This window comes from Euleptes europaea, chromosome 11 (genome assembly GCF_029931775.1).
Source record: "Euleptes europaea isolate rEulEur1 chromosome 11, rEulEur1.hap1, whole genome shotgun sequence".
In the NCBI taxonomy this organism is placed as follows: Eukaryota; Metazoa; Chordata; class Lepidosauria; order Squamata; family Sphaerodactylidae; genus Euleptes; species Euleptes europaea.
Genome location: NC_079322.1, coordinates 55,754,595 through 55,773,894, shown reverse-complemented (window position 1 = coordinate 55,773,894; position 19,300 = coordinate 55,754,595). Strand labels below are relative to the sequence as shown.

Below are 19,300 nucleotides of genomic sequence, written 5' to 3'. Positions count from 1 at the left end.
AGGTTGGCGAGCTAGGTCACAGCAGAGGAATGCAGAAGCTAACCAGTGAGAGAAGACCTATAATTCCTCCTTAGGTTCAACATACCAAATGAAGAGGAAGATATGCTTCTTTATCATGTTGAGAAAGATAACATCCTGGCTAAAAAAGGAAGTCAGGTACTGCTGCTTACGGTAGAAAGGTCACATCTGGGCAAATCACAACCTTGTGGAGAAAGGGTAAACACAGCAAAGACCATAAATAGCTAGAAAAAGGCTTTCTTGAATTAAAGAATACCACCCAGACTGCCCAGAAGCACCATATCCTCCATCGCATATGCCATGTGTGAATGTTGGAGGATTTTGCCATTACAGTGGGAAAGTAGATGGGGACCAATGGTAAATCCAGGTTATGGTAAATCCAGATTATTGTTAACAAGATGTGGACCCTCTCAGGAAATGGTCCCCTGCTGGTTCTTTCTGTGCTGTCCCACTGCATTTGATCATTGCTGCTGGTGTTCATCTTGTTAAGGGAGAACTGAGGGCACCATCTTTATTTTTAATGTATTGTTAATTTCTGGTTTGAAAGTTACTGTTATACTGTTTGTATGTTATTTTATGATACAGAATATTGTTAGCTGGTCTGAGTCCAACTTGCTTGGGAAGAGTGGGATAGCAATCGAATAATAAAAATAGTAGCTAATAAGGCCACTAGAAGTTATCAGGATATTGTCTTAAGCAGGTGTTCTGGAGAGGTGGTGTAGAAATTTTCTAAAGCAATAAATTTCTAGGCATCTTTATGTGGAAATTTAGTAACAAGAGGAAAGCAAAGCTGTGAGCTCCACTTCAAAATTTCATTAATACATTTCCCAAAGAATACCAGTGCCTCCACCTCCAAAAAAGAAATAATTCATGTCGCAAAGAAATAGGGATGTTCAGTACACATGACCTTGCAAAGGAGTGGTCAAAACATTATGTAGCAGGTCTCTGAGAGACTCTGTAGTGTCTGAGGGAAGCTCAGCCAGAGATCAAACTGAAAACTACCCTCCAAAACTGGAACCATGGTGTGGAACTTTTACACAATTCTATGTAGCGACCATAAGGACAATAGTAGCATGAAGACCATTGCAAGCATTCCTGATAAACAGACAGTTACCTAAGGGAATATCATCGCCTGCAGCTGAAGGAATACTGCAACAACGGCCACTTAGTGAAAACCTTTTGGTACAGTTGAAAGCCTGAAGGCTAAGATATTGAATTGAAAGCAGTATTTTCTAGTTGCACAGCCCTTGTGCTGTAGAAAAATGGTAACATAGAAATTAACATCCTGGAGATTTTACTGAACTCAAAGAGTGCCAGTGCTGAGACAGAGGAGAATGCCCGCATAGGATGCCACCTGTAGTTGCTGGTATTTTACGGTGCTGATGTCTGAAAAATTGAGAATGATCACCTTTGACCTCCATGGACTCTCTCAAGCAACACAGTATGTAGCTCTAGGAATTCAGAACTGATTCAGTTGCTCTTTCGTAGGATGGTGTTGAAAGGATGACACAAATCTTGAGGTCAGCAGTATAATAAATTTGATGGAACGGCTCATCTATGTTGTAATAACAGCCCAGATGACTGGGGTGACTAACCCCCCACAGGGTGATACATTCTGAGCACAGGCAAGACTCAAAGGTTCCCTTTAGAGGGACTGGAAGATTTTGTACTAGCTGAAAGCCACTTTGGTTTGAATCACTTAGCACAATGCATAAAACCAAAACTTTAAACAGTTGTTAACCAGTAGGAAATGAGGGCATGGGATACCATTGCCTAGTCTAATCAATGCTTAGATATTAGCGAAGGGTGAAAAAGCCCTTCAAAAGACTTAGATGCATCTTGGTACTAAGCAGTCTTTTACTTCTGATAGAGTCTCCAAACTGAGATCTGCTTTCTTAGAGAGGAATATTAGAACCAGGTACGTTGATAAAGCAATAGACCATACCATAACTTTGGAATTGCCGTTAACTTTATGGAGAACAGTAGTGAATGGTTTGTTTGGTTTCCTTGTGGAGCACAGACGTCCCCTGCTTGTTATCATCCAATAAACCATCTAGAGGAGACTGCTGCTCCCACCAGAGTACTGGCAGCTGGAGGTCTATGGAGTTAAAGCAATTCAGTAAAATTTCTTGTCTGAAATATGCACTTTGCAACCTTCATTTGATGGGTCTATGAGGCCAGCTGACTTTCCCTTTGACACTACTAATTAGCCATAGGACAGAAGATTTAACAAGAAGTAGCTGCCATTGGTCCATCTACCAAAACATTCCCTAAGTCAAGAGGCAGTGGCTCTCCAAGATCTGAGACAGATATTCCACCAGAGATTCTGTAACTGGAGATGATGGGGATTTAACATGAAAACATATAAATCCAAACCATGTATTGTAAGACGTGCAGTTCTTCAGAGTTTCTCCTTGAGGGAAGAGGCACAAGCACAACTTCCCTAGTTAGAGCTCTAGAAGGTTCCTTGTGTTCTGCACAGGTACAAAAGCCATATGTGGGAGTGCTAAAAGCCCAAGAAGGTCACAAGGTATTTAATGAAAACACACACAACCAAACACAGTCAATGTGACAATTATGGCCAGTCCTTAAGAACAAAACTTTAATAAATGTAGTGTAATCCTTTTTTTGTTGTTCCAGTTTAAAAATGTCGTTTACTCGCATCCAAAGTGTCTCCTGTCTTTGGTGTGATCTCCACCAATATACACAGCATAAAGTTCAGCATTCAGGTAACAGACACACACACAAACACACAAAACCAGCATGGAAATGTCAGGTACATTATTTAAACAATAAAATGAATGGATCAGATGTGCTTCATGGTCCCATTTGTTTAGCAGCTTGCAAGTTATTATTCTGAAGATCACCATTATTCATAAAAGCAGAATTTTCTTTGAATGCAGAGTGTCTGAAGTCCCAGACCCTTCACTTTGGTAGATAACGTCATGTAGAAGCACCAAAGGCTACAGAAGGCAGGACACACTTGCATTCAATGTAATTAATGAGAACTATGCAGTTCAGTTTCATGAGCATATCCATAACCTATTAAGTGTATTTATGATATGCAGGTTAGAACTCTCGCCTATACCTTGAGCAGACATCCTTATAAAATCCATGAACATGGTCCATCTGTTCATGATTAATAAAACAGTAATGTAAATTATTTAACACTGTTATATATTCACATGATCACCATAGTAATTCAAAAACAGCCACTAACACAAACATACTATATGTACATAACATATATGCCACAACAGTTTGCCAAGTTGAGTCTTCACAAACCAGCCAGTTTCAGCAGACATAAATAACCCTTGTACCAATGCTTTAGGCATTTTAAAAGGAATTAAATGCCCTAAAGTAGTTTAATTCATTTGCAAATTAAAAAAAAATTCTAAAAAGTCAGTGCAAATAGAATCATTAAACTTGTTCACCCAAGAAAGATTCCTATTAAGCCGAGGATAACCCATGTTTAAGATATTAAAGGAATAAACTTATAACATTGTAAACTGCCTTCAGCAGAGGTTAGAGCAGATTAGGAATCCAAAGTCCTATATCCTATAGTAGTGCCTTCTGGGGATAATTGTTTTGTTGTGATGATGGAGGCTGTTGCTGTGGTGGTTGGCTGCCTGGTGGCTGAGTCAGGGCGGAGGAGACTAAATTATAGTTTGGCACCTGGGAGATAGTTCCGGAATTCTGGTAGGCAGAAACGTCAGCAGTAGCAGCCGGGGGTGGGCTGTACACAGAGGCTTGGGTAGAGTATGTGCTTCCAGGAACAGAACCGACCATCGTGCTAGAAGTAAAATGGAAAAGGGAAAAAAAAGTATAAATAGACTGAGAAAAGTAGAGTTCTAGAAAGGTGTGTGGGGGGGAACTGATCAGAATCTCCCCTGGGGAAACCCTATGCTTATTCTCAAGCTGAAAGGGAGAGAAAGCCTCCAACACATAACCGAACCAATATGGCCCAGAGTGATTTGCACTGAACAGATGGAAACAATGCAGACAGACCTCTGCTTATACAACAAGGCTTTCCCTGCCTCTCCCCGCAACCCTTCCCCAAAGCCACTTCTGAGAGGCATGGGGAACTCAGGAACGTTGTGGGATGTAGAAAGGGGTGTTGATGCAAAAGGGAGGAATTCACAGCAATTGGTCGTCCCTTCTGTGTGAGTGGAAGGAGGGTCAGATTCAACTGACCGCTTTGAGACGAGGCAAAATTCTTCAAACTACTTAAAAAGTGTTTTGGGTGCGACAAGAAAAACGTGATACTGTAGCGTATAAGGCTACTTAAAGCAGTTCCTGAAGTAAATCTGGTGGCAGCACAATGCTTTCAGCTCTGTCACTGAAGAACATCATGCTTATTTGTATTATAGTAGCATACCTCAAGGTGATTTACTTTCTTAATGCTCAATGTTTTCTAGAGCTTTTCTAACCAGTCTATAAAGCTCATACCCTGTCAGAAATTTTGTTAGTCTTTAAGCTGCTACTGGACCCTTGCTCTTCTCTACTGCTACAGACAGACTAACATGGCTACCCATTACAGTATTTAAAAAAAATTAGTGCTATGAAACTATTTAACAAAAAATATTTTGCAAATCTCATTTAGCAATCCAAATTAGAGTTTGCATTTCAAAAATGTTGTAAATGAATCTGGAAACACATATATGCTGCAGTTGCCCTTCCATTGTTAATTGCCTGATACCGTGGGGAGAAATAAAGATAGGCTCAGTGTTTTTGAATTTTCCACTTCCAAGTTCCCTCTATTTAAATCCTTTTTTAAAAAAAATTAGGTCATTTGTAAACTGCCTTTCCATGAAAAATTTGCTCAAAGCAGCTACTGAAGGATAAGGCAAATATAATACGACCATAAAATCAAAATATAAAAGCCACAGATACCCTTGCTGCCGAGGTCTTACTGGGCTGCACCCTCTGACTAGGCTCCAATTTAATGACATAAAGAAGTCTTGGATATGCCATAACATACTTCTCATACATATATACTTAAGCTAAGGATGCTCAGCTCAAATAACAGTCCAAATTCGAGGTCATACAACTGCCAAGCCTTGCACTCTATAAAAGGAGCATATGATCAAATTTCGTTGTTGTTTTTATTTTCACAATTACTTTGTATAAGATGTCTGAACTGGCTGGCTAGGTAATCCTGAGCTTGCCGATGGAGGAACCGTGCCTTGACTGAGAGATGGAAGTTGCTCTGAAGGAAGACTGTAGCCTTGAACATGGCCCATCTGTGCATTCCCTGCCACCAGATATGCATTACTTTGAGGTTGCCCTGGATAGACCTAAAAAAAAAAACATGCAAAAGGCAGAGATAAAGACAGAAATACGCCACTTCCTTGTCAACTGAAAAGTTTGTTACTTTGTTTCGCATTTATCTGTGGAAACATTACTTGGCGTCTAATCCTTTGATTACATCTCAGGTGACAAAATACCGTGCGGCTGCAGTGAAGATATGACGTCTTCAAGTAACTGCAGTGAATTAACTGGAATGTGCAAGTTGGCTGTTTTAGATTAGGAATGTAAACTTAATGTCTGTATTACTATTTGTGCTTTATCTGGCTTAAAGCCGCAAATAAATAAATACACACACACACACATATATCTAGGCTTCTTCAATACAGTACGTAAACATTGTTAGAAGATAGGCTGATTGATGCTACGCAACACCTATTTATGTGTATCAACAATACAAGCTAATTAGGGTATCCACACCACCACTCCGGAAGTGGAACATAAACTGTTAGCTCCTCACTGTCTTCCACAATAAACTTTGTATCTGTTCTCTGTATAAAGGAACAGTAACAGTAATATATACAGAAGACTCCACAAATTTCATGCGCAAAGGAATGGGTAGCCCGTGAATGCTACAACACACTACTGCACAAAAACATGCCTTACAAGTAAAACCTCTCATCAGCACAATATGTACCGCAGGCCTCTAAAACATCCAAATACATACCTGAGAGCCAGAAACACCCGACTGTGCCATATAATACTGTTGGTTTTGTAGTTTTGAGTACACGGAATACATTGGATCTTCATTCATCAACTTTGTGTACAACGAGAGTGCCTCCATCACTTTGACATTGAGCTCTGACAGTTCCGAATGTTTCCTGAATTAAATATTTTTTTATACAAATAAATACCCTTTGCTTCAAAATCATGCATGTACACAATTATTATTTAGCTGCTACACATTATCTTCCAGTTCTCAGAATCAAAGAAAATATTTCCACAGGGGGGGGGGGAGTTTCCTGCAAATGAAGGCAGGGTAAAAATCACAGCAAAAGCCTTTTTGGGGGGTGGGGGAAATCCCTGCTTTCTGACAAGAGCAGTCAGAAACCTTCCATTCTCTTTTACAAGCACTTACAGAATACAAAGTTCTGCACAGAAGCACTATTTATTTTATGAGAGGCAACCAGGCCTGGGACATCTTGACCACTGAAGGGAGTCTGATGCCTACTCTGAATTACTAGACAGCACCATCAGAAACCACTGCTAGGAAGGAGACATATCTTGCTTAGAGCATATGGGAAAACATGACGACCTCCCTTGAGGAAAAACAACAACAAATCACAGTCCTTTTCAGGAATTACTACTAGATCCCCAGAGCACTGCCCGTGCAGAAACAGGCAAATGTCTCCTCACTCGTCAGAAAGACCAGCACAAGTGACTGTAAATTCTGTAAAACTCTTGTTCAAATAACACCAACGCCTCTGAAAAGAAATTTATTGAGTTTTCTTTTAAAGTGTTTATGACAAAGGCCAGCGCAATCAATTGACTTTTAAGACCATTTCCCTCCTGTGAACGTCTATCCTTACCTGTCTATGTCTTCCAGCTTTTCATCAATGAGGGGTCCCATTTGATGGCACATTGCTAGAAATAAAAAATTACTGTTAAGTCTCATCTAGTTCTACAATACAAGCTAACATCAGCAGTGATGAAAATTTTTTTTTTTCAATTTAAGAGAAGCAATTCAATAAAGAGAGACTAACTATTTATAGATTTACAAACAAGGTGGACTGAAGGGTTTTGGAGTAAACAGCGTTACAAACTTCAGAGATGGGACTTTTGGAGCTAACTGCCTCCCCTGTTCTCAGGTGAGACACCATTTGCTGCTATAGGGGGACAACAGTTGAAGACAACATCTGAAAATTTACCTTCAAGATGGATCAGCTCTGGGAGATCCGGCTGATCATCAGATGGATCTGCACTCTGAAGCATCTGCAACAGCTGATCCATTTTATCCTACAATGAGAGACAGACTCTTTATTTACATTTCAGGATCGCTGCCACAACACCTCTAAAGCCGTTTCCCAGCCACCAAAAGGTTTTTAAAAGCCTTTCGGCTGCTTTTTATTTTTTACATGGGGCATTTTGTCGGCGTGCCGGGCCGAAAGGAGACAGGAAGCTGCCTACTGACAGCTCCGCCCCGGCACGTCCCTGGAACGCCCCCTGGGACACTGGTGTGGGGCTTTGAGCTGGTGGGACGCCGGCGGAAAGTCCAGCCAGCATCCCTGGTGGCACCGCTGCAGTGGCACCAGGAGGAAAGCAGTCCAGGCCTTCCCGCCAGTGTCCGAGCCATCATGAGTGGCACAAGTAATGTGGACACCAGCACAGGAGGCCTGAACACCGCCGCAGCCTGTTCCTGGCCTCCAAAGGACTTTCATCCTTGAGGCTCAGGAATGGGCTGTTAGAGTGCCAAAACATGCTCAGTGGGATTTTCACTTTGCACAGCACACAATACCCTAACAGAAACTGATTTTTAAACATCCCCTTTGCTTCAAATGTGGCTTGCCATGTCCCACAGGAAGAGACTGGGAAATAAAACCAAAGCCCCGTTGGGTAGGAAGGCAGAACTAGTTACATTGCTATTTGGATCTTAGTCACAGCTATTGTAATGCAGTAATCCCAATAAAAATATTATCCCATGTGCACAAAATGCATCATTGTTCCTGTCTATAGTAGGAACACTACTAGCATTATGTAACTACTATGAATAGATTTGACAATACCAGCATATAATTTACTACCAGATGCTCATCAATAATAAATGCCCTTTATATGAAAAGTCCTGACCTGGATAGCCCAGGCTACCCTATTCTCGCCAGATCTCAGAAGCTAAGAAGGATTGACCCTGGCAAGTATTTGGATGGGCAACCTCCAAGGAATACCATGGTCGTGACACAGAGGCAGGCAATGGCAAACCACCTCTGAACGTCTCTTGCCTTGAAAACCCCACCACGGGTCACCATAAATCAGATGTAACTTGATGTGGTGGGGGGATATGAAAATTCACTAATAGTGGCTGAAATTTTAATCAATTGTTTGACTAAAAAACAATCAATCCAACCTGCATAAATTTGCTTAAGAGTAAAATAGTTCTGAAGGACAAAGCATTCCTGTATTTAGATGATATAAATATTACAACAAGCATTACCTTCTATGTAAGAATGGAGCAATGCCTGTAAAATGGTGTTTTTTGTGAATTCTGCTAAAAAAACCACCTCTTATTTAAAAAAAAAGCTATGACCTGATTAATTGGAGACACATTTTATATTGATTAAATATTGCTGTTCTTATTAACATGCAATAGAAATACCTTGCTTTCTGACAAAAGCAGCTACATATTCTGCCAGTCCGTGGGGTTTCATTTATAAGGCATTTAAAAATAACTGCAAATGTCTTCAGTAATTGTACAAACAATCTGTATGTGAAGTGGCATGCTATTTTCTTTCGCTGTTATACTAGCACCACTACCACCTAGTGGTTCGGGAGACAACCTTTATAAAAGTCACAGAATGAAAGCTGAAATATAGGAATTTGAAAAGAGCTGCAGAATAATCTGACGTGTGTGATAGCACCATTACAGCCCAATCCTAAAGGGGGGGTGCAGATCTGTGGTGGCTGGGAGCAGCGCATTTGCACCACCTCCTCAGAGTCTTCCTGGCTTCTGTGGAGGCAAAAGTTTACAAATTAGGGGGGGAAAGGGGAGGGGAATCCCCCATTGCCTCCAATGGGGCTGCACTACCTAAAAAGGTGGCGCAGCACTGCTGCAGTGTGAGGGGGCGTTCCCAAGGAGAAAGGGGTGAGGAAGATGCCTAACGGCAGCTTCTCCCCCAGGAACGCCCAGGGAACACCCCCCCACTGGCACGGGCTTTCCTTCTGGGAAATCCTTGCTAGCGTGGCTGCACTGGCAGCGGGGGCTGGCAGCTCCCGGACATTGGTGTGTTTGTCCCCGGGCCAGCATAGGTGCCACCTTATTCTGGGATAAGGTAAGACCTACACAGGCACAGGTTCATGCTGGCTCCTAAGGAGCTTCAGCCCCCTCCTTCAGGAATGGGCTCTTAGTCTCTAGGATTAAAGGAGAACAGATTACTAGACAAAGCTTGATCTAAAGCAATTATATAAAAATATTACAATACATAAAATATTACAAACAACCATGGTCAAGTGTACTCTTAAGTACTGAATTAATTAATTAATTAGGAGTGTCAAGGGTTTCTCTTTTAAAATGACATATGCAACAAAGCAGGTGGCTGAATTTACTAAAATTCAGCCCCAAGCATGATAAAAACAGATATTAAGAACACGGGAACTAGAAACTAAGCAGTCTAGACAAATCAGTGCCCATCTGAAGTAATCTGAGAAAGTAGTGCTTCAAGAGGAAGAAAAAGGTGAAAACAACAAAATAGGTTTTCTTGGTTAAACAACACTGTCTTTTTAAGACAAACTTTTATTTATTTTTTGGAGCATCTCTCAAACAAGAGATACGAGTTTGGTCAAGTGGAGGAGATTGTTACTGAAGGAAAAAGTGACAATGGGAAAGGAAGCCATTAGATAGTCCTTTTATCTATGCTGAAAGGAAAGAACACATATGCAAAGCATGTGTGGAATATCTAGTATGTTTAATAACCAAGAAAAGAATTATTTTAAGCTATACTTTCTTATTATGTGCAACAGTTCAAAGAAAATCTCCAATACGCAAATTAGGAGGTTTTAAGTAGCTAGTAAATGGCTGAGGTTTCATACGTACTTCATCAATATAAACTGGTTCAGGTTCAGGTTCAATAGTTTCAACTTGAACTTCGTCACTAAACTGCACCGTTTTCTTCTCAGTTTTCACTGTAAAAATATGTTTGGGAAACACTAAACAGCAAGATAACATTTTATAATAAAAAAGCTATAAAGCATTTTTGAAACATGTATTTAGTCTTCAATGCATTATCAAAATACTGAACAGGAACCTCTTCAGAGTTGGAACCTTTTCCAACATTTGAAGAATCTAGCTATATGTGTTTGAGTGTTTAAAACTTCCATTTCAGCAATTCATTACATTCATATTAACTCAATATACATTTACTAATAAACATAACAACAAAGCCAAGGAAGAAAGTAATATTAAAAATAAAGATTAGTCATCTCACGTTTAGATAGTCATGTTATTCATCCAATTATACTCAGAATGAGAGAGGCTCATGTCATTTCTGACAGCATACTAACCCAACTTACCCTTTTCTTCCAACTGATCTTAGATTAGATACAGGAGGATAAAATAACAATCGCATTTCAGTGATTAATACTTGGCTAAGTTTCAAATAATTTTGGGAACTACTTTGAAAATCTATTGAAGCAAGAGCATTTCAAAAGCTCTATTTAAAAAGTCTTTGTTCAGCCTGTCAACTTTGAATAAGACAGGCTTTTAAAAATAAAACATATCTGAAGTCAACAAAAGCATGAAGCAATTGCCCACTCGACATTTTAAAAGCCTCTGAGCAATGCAGTTATTGCTCCATCTAGCAAGTTTGAAAATAAATTTAATGAAATCAGGAGGTCTAGTAAGGAAAATGCTACTCTAAGTAATGGTGGCTTACTGAAATTTATGGGGGCCCTGGTCGCCTGCAGGGAAACCAATGTTTTCTATGAGAGCCATCTGTTATTTTAACTATTAATTTTATTATTGTTGTTGTTGTTATTATGTAGTTTTGTTGGGATTTTATTGTGTTTTATACTGTTGTATTGTATTTGTTTTATGTTGTAATTCACCCTGAGCCCGGCCTCAACTGGGGAGTGAGGGAGGGATATAAAAATAAATAAATAAGATCACAGAATTTATGGGAGGTGGGCCTTGATGCCTTGTTTCTGTACTTCTAAGAAGGATCTGCTTGGCCAATGCTGAAAACAGCATGCTTCTGAGAAAACTAGATGGATTACAAAAATCACAAAATCACACAAGGTTGGAAGAGACCACAAGGGCCATCCAGTCTAACCCCCTGCCATGCAGGATCCCACAATCAAAGCGCTCCCGCCAGATGGCCATTCAACCTCTGCTTAAAGACCTCCAAAGACGGGGATTCCACCACCCCCTGAGGCAGGGCATTCCACCGTCGAACAGCCCTCACCGTCAGAAAGTTCTTCCTAATGTTTAGGTAGAATCGCTTTTCTCTTAGTTTAAATCCATTACTCCGTGTCCTAGTCTCTGAAGCAACTGAGAACAAGCTAGTTCCCTCATTAACATGGCATCCCTTCAAATATTTAAACATGGCTATCATGTCATCCCTTAACCTTCTCTTCTTCAGACTAAAAAACCCCAGCTCCCTAAGTCTCTCCTCATAGGGCAGATTCCAGCCCTTTGACCATTCTGGTCGCTCTCCTCTGGACACGCTCCAACTTGTCAACATCCTTCTTAAATTGTGGAGCCCAAAACTGGACACAGTATTCCAAGTGAGATCTGACCAATGCAGAATACAGTGGTAGTATTACTTCCTTTGATCTAGACACAATACTCCTTTTGATGCAGCCCAGAATTGCATTGGCCTTCTTTGCCACCAAAATCACACTGTTGACTCATATTCAGTTTATGGTCCACTAAGACTCCCAGATCTCTTTCACATGTACTGTTGTCAAGCCAAATATCTCCATTACTCCAACAGTGCTTAAGTGCGTAAGCGTATCTGGGCCCATAAGTGCCCCTTCAGGACTGTACTTGCCACTCCCCCACAACTCACTCTGTAGGAAGAGGTGAAGGAATGAAGCACAGATACCCCATTATTAACTTTAACCCACAGTAAAACTGTGCAAGAAAGAAAATGGGATCAAAGTGATTCCACACTCAGATAAGTGCTGGATTTCCCTAATCTGGTTTCACTTTCTCCTGTAGTAAGGAAATCAGAATGTAATCACAACCCTTGCCCCAAATCTTACCTAGAATATAATCCCAGAGGTGCAGTGCTACCTGATGAGGTATCTAATTTCCCTATTTGCATATGCAACATTGATATAGGATATATACACAGAATCTGCCTTCCACTGTAAGTTAGTTCATTTTTTTTCTAGCAAGATCCTCTTGTTCTCACAGGAATCTCTCTACCCCCTCCTACTGAATTAGGTTCTCTCACAATGCCTGCTTCAACGGAAGAAGGATCTCTCAAAGATTAACTAGATCAATAACTTAGAAGAAATAACCATTAAATCTGTTCGCAAAATTACCTACTTGGTGAAAGCCAGGTGCAAAATAGTAACATCAAAATCAGTTGTTCTGGTTTAGATGTATTTTGCTTTGCTGCAACACAAGCCACAGTATTTTTCTACATGAATATTATGTTACTCACTCATTTCTGGTTCAGCAGTAAGATCAGCAGTTACAAAATTAGAAGGAAATAACCCGATCCCTTGATGAGTTTCACCTTTCCACCAATTTGGATCACTATAGTTAAGAAAACAGTAAAAGGATTATATAAGTGCACGGTTCTGGTTATTATGCAGGAAGACTAAAAGGCCAAAAATCTTAATTGATTTCAACCTCTAATAGCCATCTGAAAGGACTGAAGTTGACAATATTCATGATTATTCTAGCAGGTACTTCAAACGAGTATATCCTTCGATTTTTCTACAGCTTCATTCAAACACGCAGAGTTAAGCATCAAGGGACACAATTCATGTGAGACACTTAATGAGGGGGGGGACAATCTAGATAATTAAACAACTTGGCTTGGTGATCCCAGCAGAGCTTCCATCTCTTCAAAGAAAAAAAAATCCTTTCCTTTGCTAGAGACCTTTTGAAACTCAAATATGTTTTAAGCACAATACAGTGGGCTTCTGTTCAAAAAAAGAGGAAACAAGCCCATCGGACATGCAAAAATCCTAAAGTATGATGAGGGGACAACTTTGGATTGTGGCTCCAAAGGATTTTGAAAAAAATGGGTTGGATCCAAACTCCCACCTTTGTAAAGAGAAAAAGAGTTTCTGCCAGTTCTCAATGCAGATTGCCAGGTCACATCCGATGCAGTTCTGAGGCATCCCCCATCCCCCGGGCTGTGTAGGGGGTTGCAGCAGGAAGGGGAAGGCAGAAAAGTTCTGTTCAGTAAGGAGAGCTCAGTTCCTAATCTGTTGGAAGCAGCCTAATATTTTCAAAGACTATAACAAAGGAGTTTCCAGAGAGCATGGATAGTGATTTGCCTATAAAAGCCATAAACATGTTGTATATGACTAAGTACATCACTAGATGTAGGTTTGCTGAAGAAATTATGTTCTTCTCCCTCTAATTTTGAGACAATGGAAGAAGAGATGACAACAGATACTAAAGGGTACAGACCACTGAAGACTCATGGGAAATAAGTGAACAGTCTGGGGTGAACTGAAAGAAACTACATCTTGCAGGGAAAGTACCATCAATTTAAATAAGACTTAACTATATCCAATTTTCTCTAGACATCTGTGCTGAAATGGTAAAATTTTAAATAGGTAAAATGTAATTTACTAGCACACTCTACATCAAAAGTTTGGGATACACCGTATTTGCAAATCCAACTGCACTTTGATTCCCTATGATTTTCTTTAAAACATTACACAAAACTTTAGGACCCTTGGAATACAAACACAAAAGTTGCAATATGGCCACAAAAATCTAGCTTGTATCTATTAGTCATTGATACCACAACATGGAGAAGTTCCAGAAAACATGATATCTGTGTTTAACACTGAATTGCTATGTATTCTCCAAGGATTCTCTAACAAAGATGGAAGTAGAATGGATTTCCAGAACTACAGACTGACAGGACTCATTGGATACAACCAATGAATCCTGCCAGTCACTAATTCTGCAAATCCATACTACTTCCATCTTTGTTACTAGTACTGCTGACTATCTTTTGCAGAGAAAGGAATTTATGCAATAGAGTACTATACTAGTATTTCAATGTCTACACTAACTCTGATAAATACAAATTAAGTTATATCTGCAAATTCAAATTCAATACCTAGTTGCTGAAGTTCAAACCTTAGCAAACTGCTGAATATTTCATAAAAACAGACTTGCCTTTCTCCTAAAGGTACCCTATAATATTCTAACGAGTAACCAAAATTCCAGAAAGATTTGGTGAAAGTGATCAAAAATTTCCCTGGAAGAATGTGTAAGCAATTTAATAGTTTGCCAACAAAAATAAGCTAGGAGTCCAAGTGTAAATAATGGACAGTTCAACAATGCTTCATCCTATAACTGTTTTTCAGTAACCCACAAGTCCCAGGTCTTCTTCTGACAGAAGTAAATATCAAGGTCCCAAAAGCAGAACAGAAGTGTAAAATTTTCCCACTAAAGTGAAACTGAATATTACACTGTAATTTGATCCATGTACTTATATACTAGCCCAAAATAAAATAAAAGTGACAAATAAAAGCAGAACTATATGCTTTAAGATGCAACCTTGTACAGTAAAGAAGTCTCATTGTAGTAAATGCAAATAACAATTCTATATCCTGTGCACAGAATTCCAGCTTTAGGATTTTATCTGCCTTCATGAAGTCCTACTTTGCAATAGTTACCTGTCATCAAGCACAGTGATGAGTTCTCCTGCTTTAAACGTCAGCTCATTATCTTCAGCAGCTTCGAAGTCATAAATAGCACGAACCTTCCGGCCCTCATGTTTATGATTTGTTAAGAGACTTGAGGTGCTGGGATAAAGGCCGGAAAGTGGAGTTGGCTGCTGTCTTTGTTCTTTCAGTGACAATTCAATCGCTGCAAAAAGAGAATTAATCCAACTCAGTTTCAAAAAAACAAAAACAAAATTTGTTTTTCTGAATTTCAGCCACTCTGAGAACAACCAGAAAAGATTGTAACTTTTAAAGTTAATCTTTAGTAAATGCAACTGCAGAGAAAACCATGAAGATACACTGCCGTTTTTTGCTAGACACAGAAAATCAGAGTTATTTGTTTTCAGAATTCCACAAGCCTCCAAGTTGTGAGCCTTGATAATTTAAGTATTTTGACCAAACAACCTACCTTTAGCTAGATCTTCTTCCTCTTTCTTGTTTGCTACTACTCCAGGATCTTTGGCTACCAGAGCTGGGCTTGCCTTTGCTTGTTCTGCAGCCTAGTCAAAGGACACAGAAAGTTACTACAAAATTCAATGCAAAACATGAAACCAGAGACATATCAAAAACAAGCCTGCCAGAAAGTTACTTGCTTTGATTCAACTTTATAAGCATACTATACTGTCATGCATGCTGTTACAAACAAAGAGTAAAAGTCACAGCCATAGTATGCATTTTTAGACCTTGGCAGGTCAGCTCACAGCAGGATCCACAAGGCAGCTTACAATGTAAATAAACATAGAGGCCTTCTCAGCAGCTGCTCATCTGCTGTGGAACTCCCTACCACTCTTTACGCTCCTCACTCTAAGTCTTCCAGCACTATCCAAAGCCTCTCTTATTCCAGAAGGCTGTTAAACAGAATCATTGTCTTAACCCTGCTTTTTACTGGTTTTGATTTTAAGAGTTGCTAGTTTTATATGCTGTCAGTTTTTTTATTTGATTATTATTATAACTGGCTAAATATCAATGCCACAGGAGAAGACATACTGCAACTTTAAAGACTAATTCAGATGTAATGCAAATGCAGTTACTGTTTGAAGTGACCTGTTGTGTGAGTTCTGACAAAGTTATTTTCCAACAAAAAAACAAGCTCATGCTGCATTGGAATCAGTGACAAGAATTTGTGCTGCAAGTAATAATACAGAATTTGCTTTGAAGATGACCATTGTCTTAATACAAGTTGAAACAAAACAAAAAATAACAACAATCTAGTTTGCTGTCATATGTGCTAAGTTAAGACCTAAACAGGCCCCCAAAATTAAAAGGAATTCCAAAAATGTCGATTGTCCAATAAATTCTACCTATGCCAGAGGTTCAGTGTTTTCAGGAGACGCAACCAAGCACTGTTATACAACGATGACTCTGGAAGCCTTTCTACTCAAACTCACAATTAAAGTTTCTCCAGAGTAATACACACTAAACTGAACTGAGCTACAAGAAAGAATAAACCATGACTATATTTAAGCAGCAGAGTATGGAACTGTGATGGAAAGGTTAGGTTCCACCTATCCCTAACATCAACCAATAGGAGCAGATAGAATGTTAGTGAGAGGGAGAATTGAAAAAGAGGAGTTAAGAGAGTGGAAAGAGCATGAAGGCGTGGAGAAGGCGCATGAAGGCGTGGAGAAAAGCAACTTAAAGCTGGCTAATACAAAAAGGTCAGTTTGTAACAAAGGATCCCAAATTCTGGGATAGGGAAACAGTTCAAGAGTTTAGTTGAAAAGTTGTAACCTCTACCTGTCTTTCTTCAGTGTTATGTTCAAACCATAAATAAAAGCTACCGTATTTTTCGCTCCATAGCACGCACCTGACCATAACACACACACACACCAGCTGGCCGTCGGGGCAGGGAAAGCCAGCTCGCTCTGGAAAGACACGAGCCAGATCTGTGCGCCCCGCCCGCCTCCCAGCTCGCTGTTCCAACGCGCCCAGCCGGCTCTGTGCGTCGCCCGCCCGCCTCCCAGCTGGGAGGCGGGCGGGGAAAGCCGGCTCACGTCATTCCAGCGTGCCCAGCCAGCTCTGTGCGTCCCGGGGCGCACAGAGCCGGCTGGGCGCGCTGGAACGGGGCGCACAGAGCCAGCTTGCGTCGTTCCAGCGCCCCCAGCCGGCTCTGTGCGCACATTCGCTCCATAGCACGCACAGACATTTCCCCTCACTTTTGAGGAGGAAAAAAGTGCGTGTTATGGAGCTAAAAATACGGTAACTCCTTGTTTGTTTAACCCCGTGGGCTGGTTGTCTTAGGGAAACAGAACACACACACACAAGCAAAGATCTTGGTCTGTATATATTTTAGGATACAAATAAATCATGGCAGCATGTGAGTGGAACACTGTTTGAGTTACCAACCCCAATAACTGTGAGGGTCTCTGTGTCTCTGACTCTGTGTCTCTGCTTTCCATCACCTGCTGTGTTATCAGTGAACTCATAAAAGCAGTTCACACCTTCTGGTCCCAGGCGCCTGGCCTGATTGCCCCAAGTATCTCCCCCCCCGCTGTTCTTCCTGTCTGTACTCCCTCAGGCCGATGCGGCCTTGGAAGTGTGATAGCTTCAGCAGACTTCCTGGGACTCGTTTGATGTTTTGTATTATGCCAAGCTTGTAACTTCCCATAACAATAAGTGTGAACCCCAGTGCCCCAGTGCCCTGGAGTCAATATATTCTGTAACCCCGATAAGCCCCTCACTTGCAACTTTCTACCTGTGCCTGTCTCATCTCCTGATGTCTTCAATAAATCTTTTGTTTCTGTATCAACGCCTGAGCAATTGATTTGGAGAATTAGACTCAGAGAGGGGGAACTCTCACATTAAGTTGCAAGTCCTTGCCTCTCGGACTGCAGCTGTACCTGTTGGGACAGAATGTCAGCCGACGAGGAAACCACCCCTACCCCAGAGGTACCGGAGGAACCAGAGGTGCCGGAGAAACCGGACCCCAAGGAGGAGGGCGCCAAGCCAAAGAAACCTAGGGGTCCCATCCCCGACCAGGGCCGGGAAGGACGCCCCCGGGGATTCTTCAACAACTGGCTGGACTCCCCCAAAGGTTGGTCTCTCTCACGGACTGCGGCGAAGGAACGCCGGTTGGCCTTCCCCAGTACGGGACTCGAGGGGGATCCGGCACGCAAGGAGGCTTTATGGAGGAGGAACGGCGGCAGTGGCAGGAGGACCGCCAAGCCATGCAGGAGCAGATGGAGACCATGCAGCGTGTGATGGGTGAGATGGCAGCGGCCCTCGATGCACTGAAAGTGCAACCACCCGCCGGCAATCTCCCGGATGGGGCGCCGGCAGCTCCTCCCGCACCTCCTAGCCTCCCGTCCCGTCGGGACCTGAAAGTCACGTATGACGGTTCAGGGGACCAGTTGACCTTTTTTATGGTCCAAGTGGACATTTTTATGCGGGAACAAGGTCGGACCTTCACCTCCGAGGAGTCCCGGGTGCAGTACGTGGCTTCCTTACTGCAAGGGGAGGCGGCCGCCTGGATGGTGTTGCAGTATGAACTCCGCTCGCCGGTGCTGCGAACCCTGGACGAGTTTATGGTAGCACTCCGAAACCGCTTTGAGGACCCGACTCTGGGCGAGCGGGCTAAAGCCTCCCTGATGCAACTGCGCCAAGGGACCAAGTCGGTGGCGCAGTATGCAAGTGAGTTCCAGTCGTTGGCTAGCCGTATTCTGGACTGGAGTGAGGCCACTCTGGTACAGTGTTTCAGGGAGGGTCTCAACCCGGACCTCCAACATTGGGCCTTCATGCAAGGGAACCCCCCGGATGTGGAAGGCTGGGTTCGCCACGCTGCGGACATTGAGAATCGTAAACAACTCCTGAATTTGTCTAAGCAGCGCATCGGACGTGACCCGAGACCCCGGAGTGACCGGGGCCGAGACTTCCGACCGGGAGGGAGCGGGGGTCCCTCGGCCGCTGAACGCCGCAAGCGTTTTGAGACTGGTGTCTGCCTGACCTGCGGGGGTAAGGGACACTTTGCGTCGCAATGCCCCTCTCGTGCGGGTCGTCCCAACCCTCCTCGCCAAGCCCCGACCGAACCGCAGAAGGCGGCTGCTGAGGACCAGCCCCGCCGCAGGAGCGGACCACCGGGCCGACGTTCCGGCGCACCCTCCGCACTCCATGCGCGCCCCCAGGATGTGGTCTCCACCTCCACAGGCCCAACGGGGTCCCGGATTACAAATACCACTTTTGATTCGGACGGGTCCCCGAACGCCACCACTCCGTCCCCCTCTTCCAGCGAGGAGGAAGAGTGGGAACAGCCGGCAAAAAACGCCGTCGGTCTGCTGTAGAGGGGGCTCCGCAGCAGACCGCCCCTGTCGTTGTGCAAGGAGCTCCACCGATGGTAAGCGCCCAAGAGGACAATGTGTATGTGCGTGTTCACCTGTCCCTACCCAAAGGGGGTCCCAGTCTA

At 42.3% G+C, this 19,300-nt stretch overlaps 1 protein-coding gene across 1 annotated transcript in view; it reads right to left on the bottom strand.

Annotated features, from left to right (window-relative positions):
* Nucleotides 1-2,655: 2,655 nt before the first annotated feature.
* Nucleotides 2,656-19,300, bottom strand: part of STAM (signal transducing adaptor molecule) — a 37,687-nt gene continuing 21,042 nt past the window's right edge. Inside the window, exons 6-14 of the mRNA XM_056857680.1 lie at nucleotides 15,311-15,401; nucleotides 14,854-15,046; nucleotides 12,645-12,739; nucleotides 10,070-10,158; nucleotides 7,194-7,281; nucleotides 6,855-6,909; nucleotides 5,993-6,146; nucleotides 5,140-5,315; nucleotides 2,656-3,811 (exon numbers count right to left, since the gene is read on the bottom strand). Of these exons, the coding sequence (XP_056713658.1) occupies nucleotides 3,577-3,811; nucleotides 5,140-5,315; nucleotides 5,993-6,146; nucleotides 6,855-6,909; nucleotides 7,194-7,281; nucleotides 10,070-10,158; nucleotides 12,645-12,739; nucleotides 14,854-15,046; nucleotides 15,311-15,401 (1,176 nt within the window). The 3' untranslated portion in view covers nucleotides 2,656-3,576. The remainder of the gene's footprint in view (nucleotides 3,812-5,139; nucleotides 5,316-5,992; nucleotides 6,147-6,854; nucleotides 6,910-7,193; nucleotides 7,282-10,069; nucleotides 10,159-12,644; nucleotides 12,740-14,853; nucleotides 15,047-15,310; nucleotides 15,402-19,300) is intronic.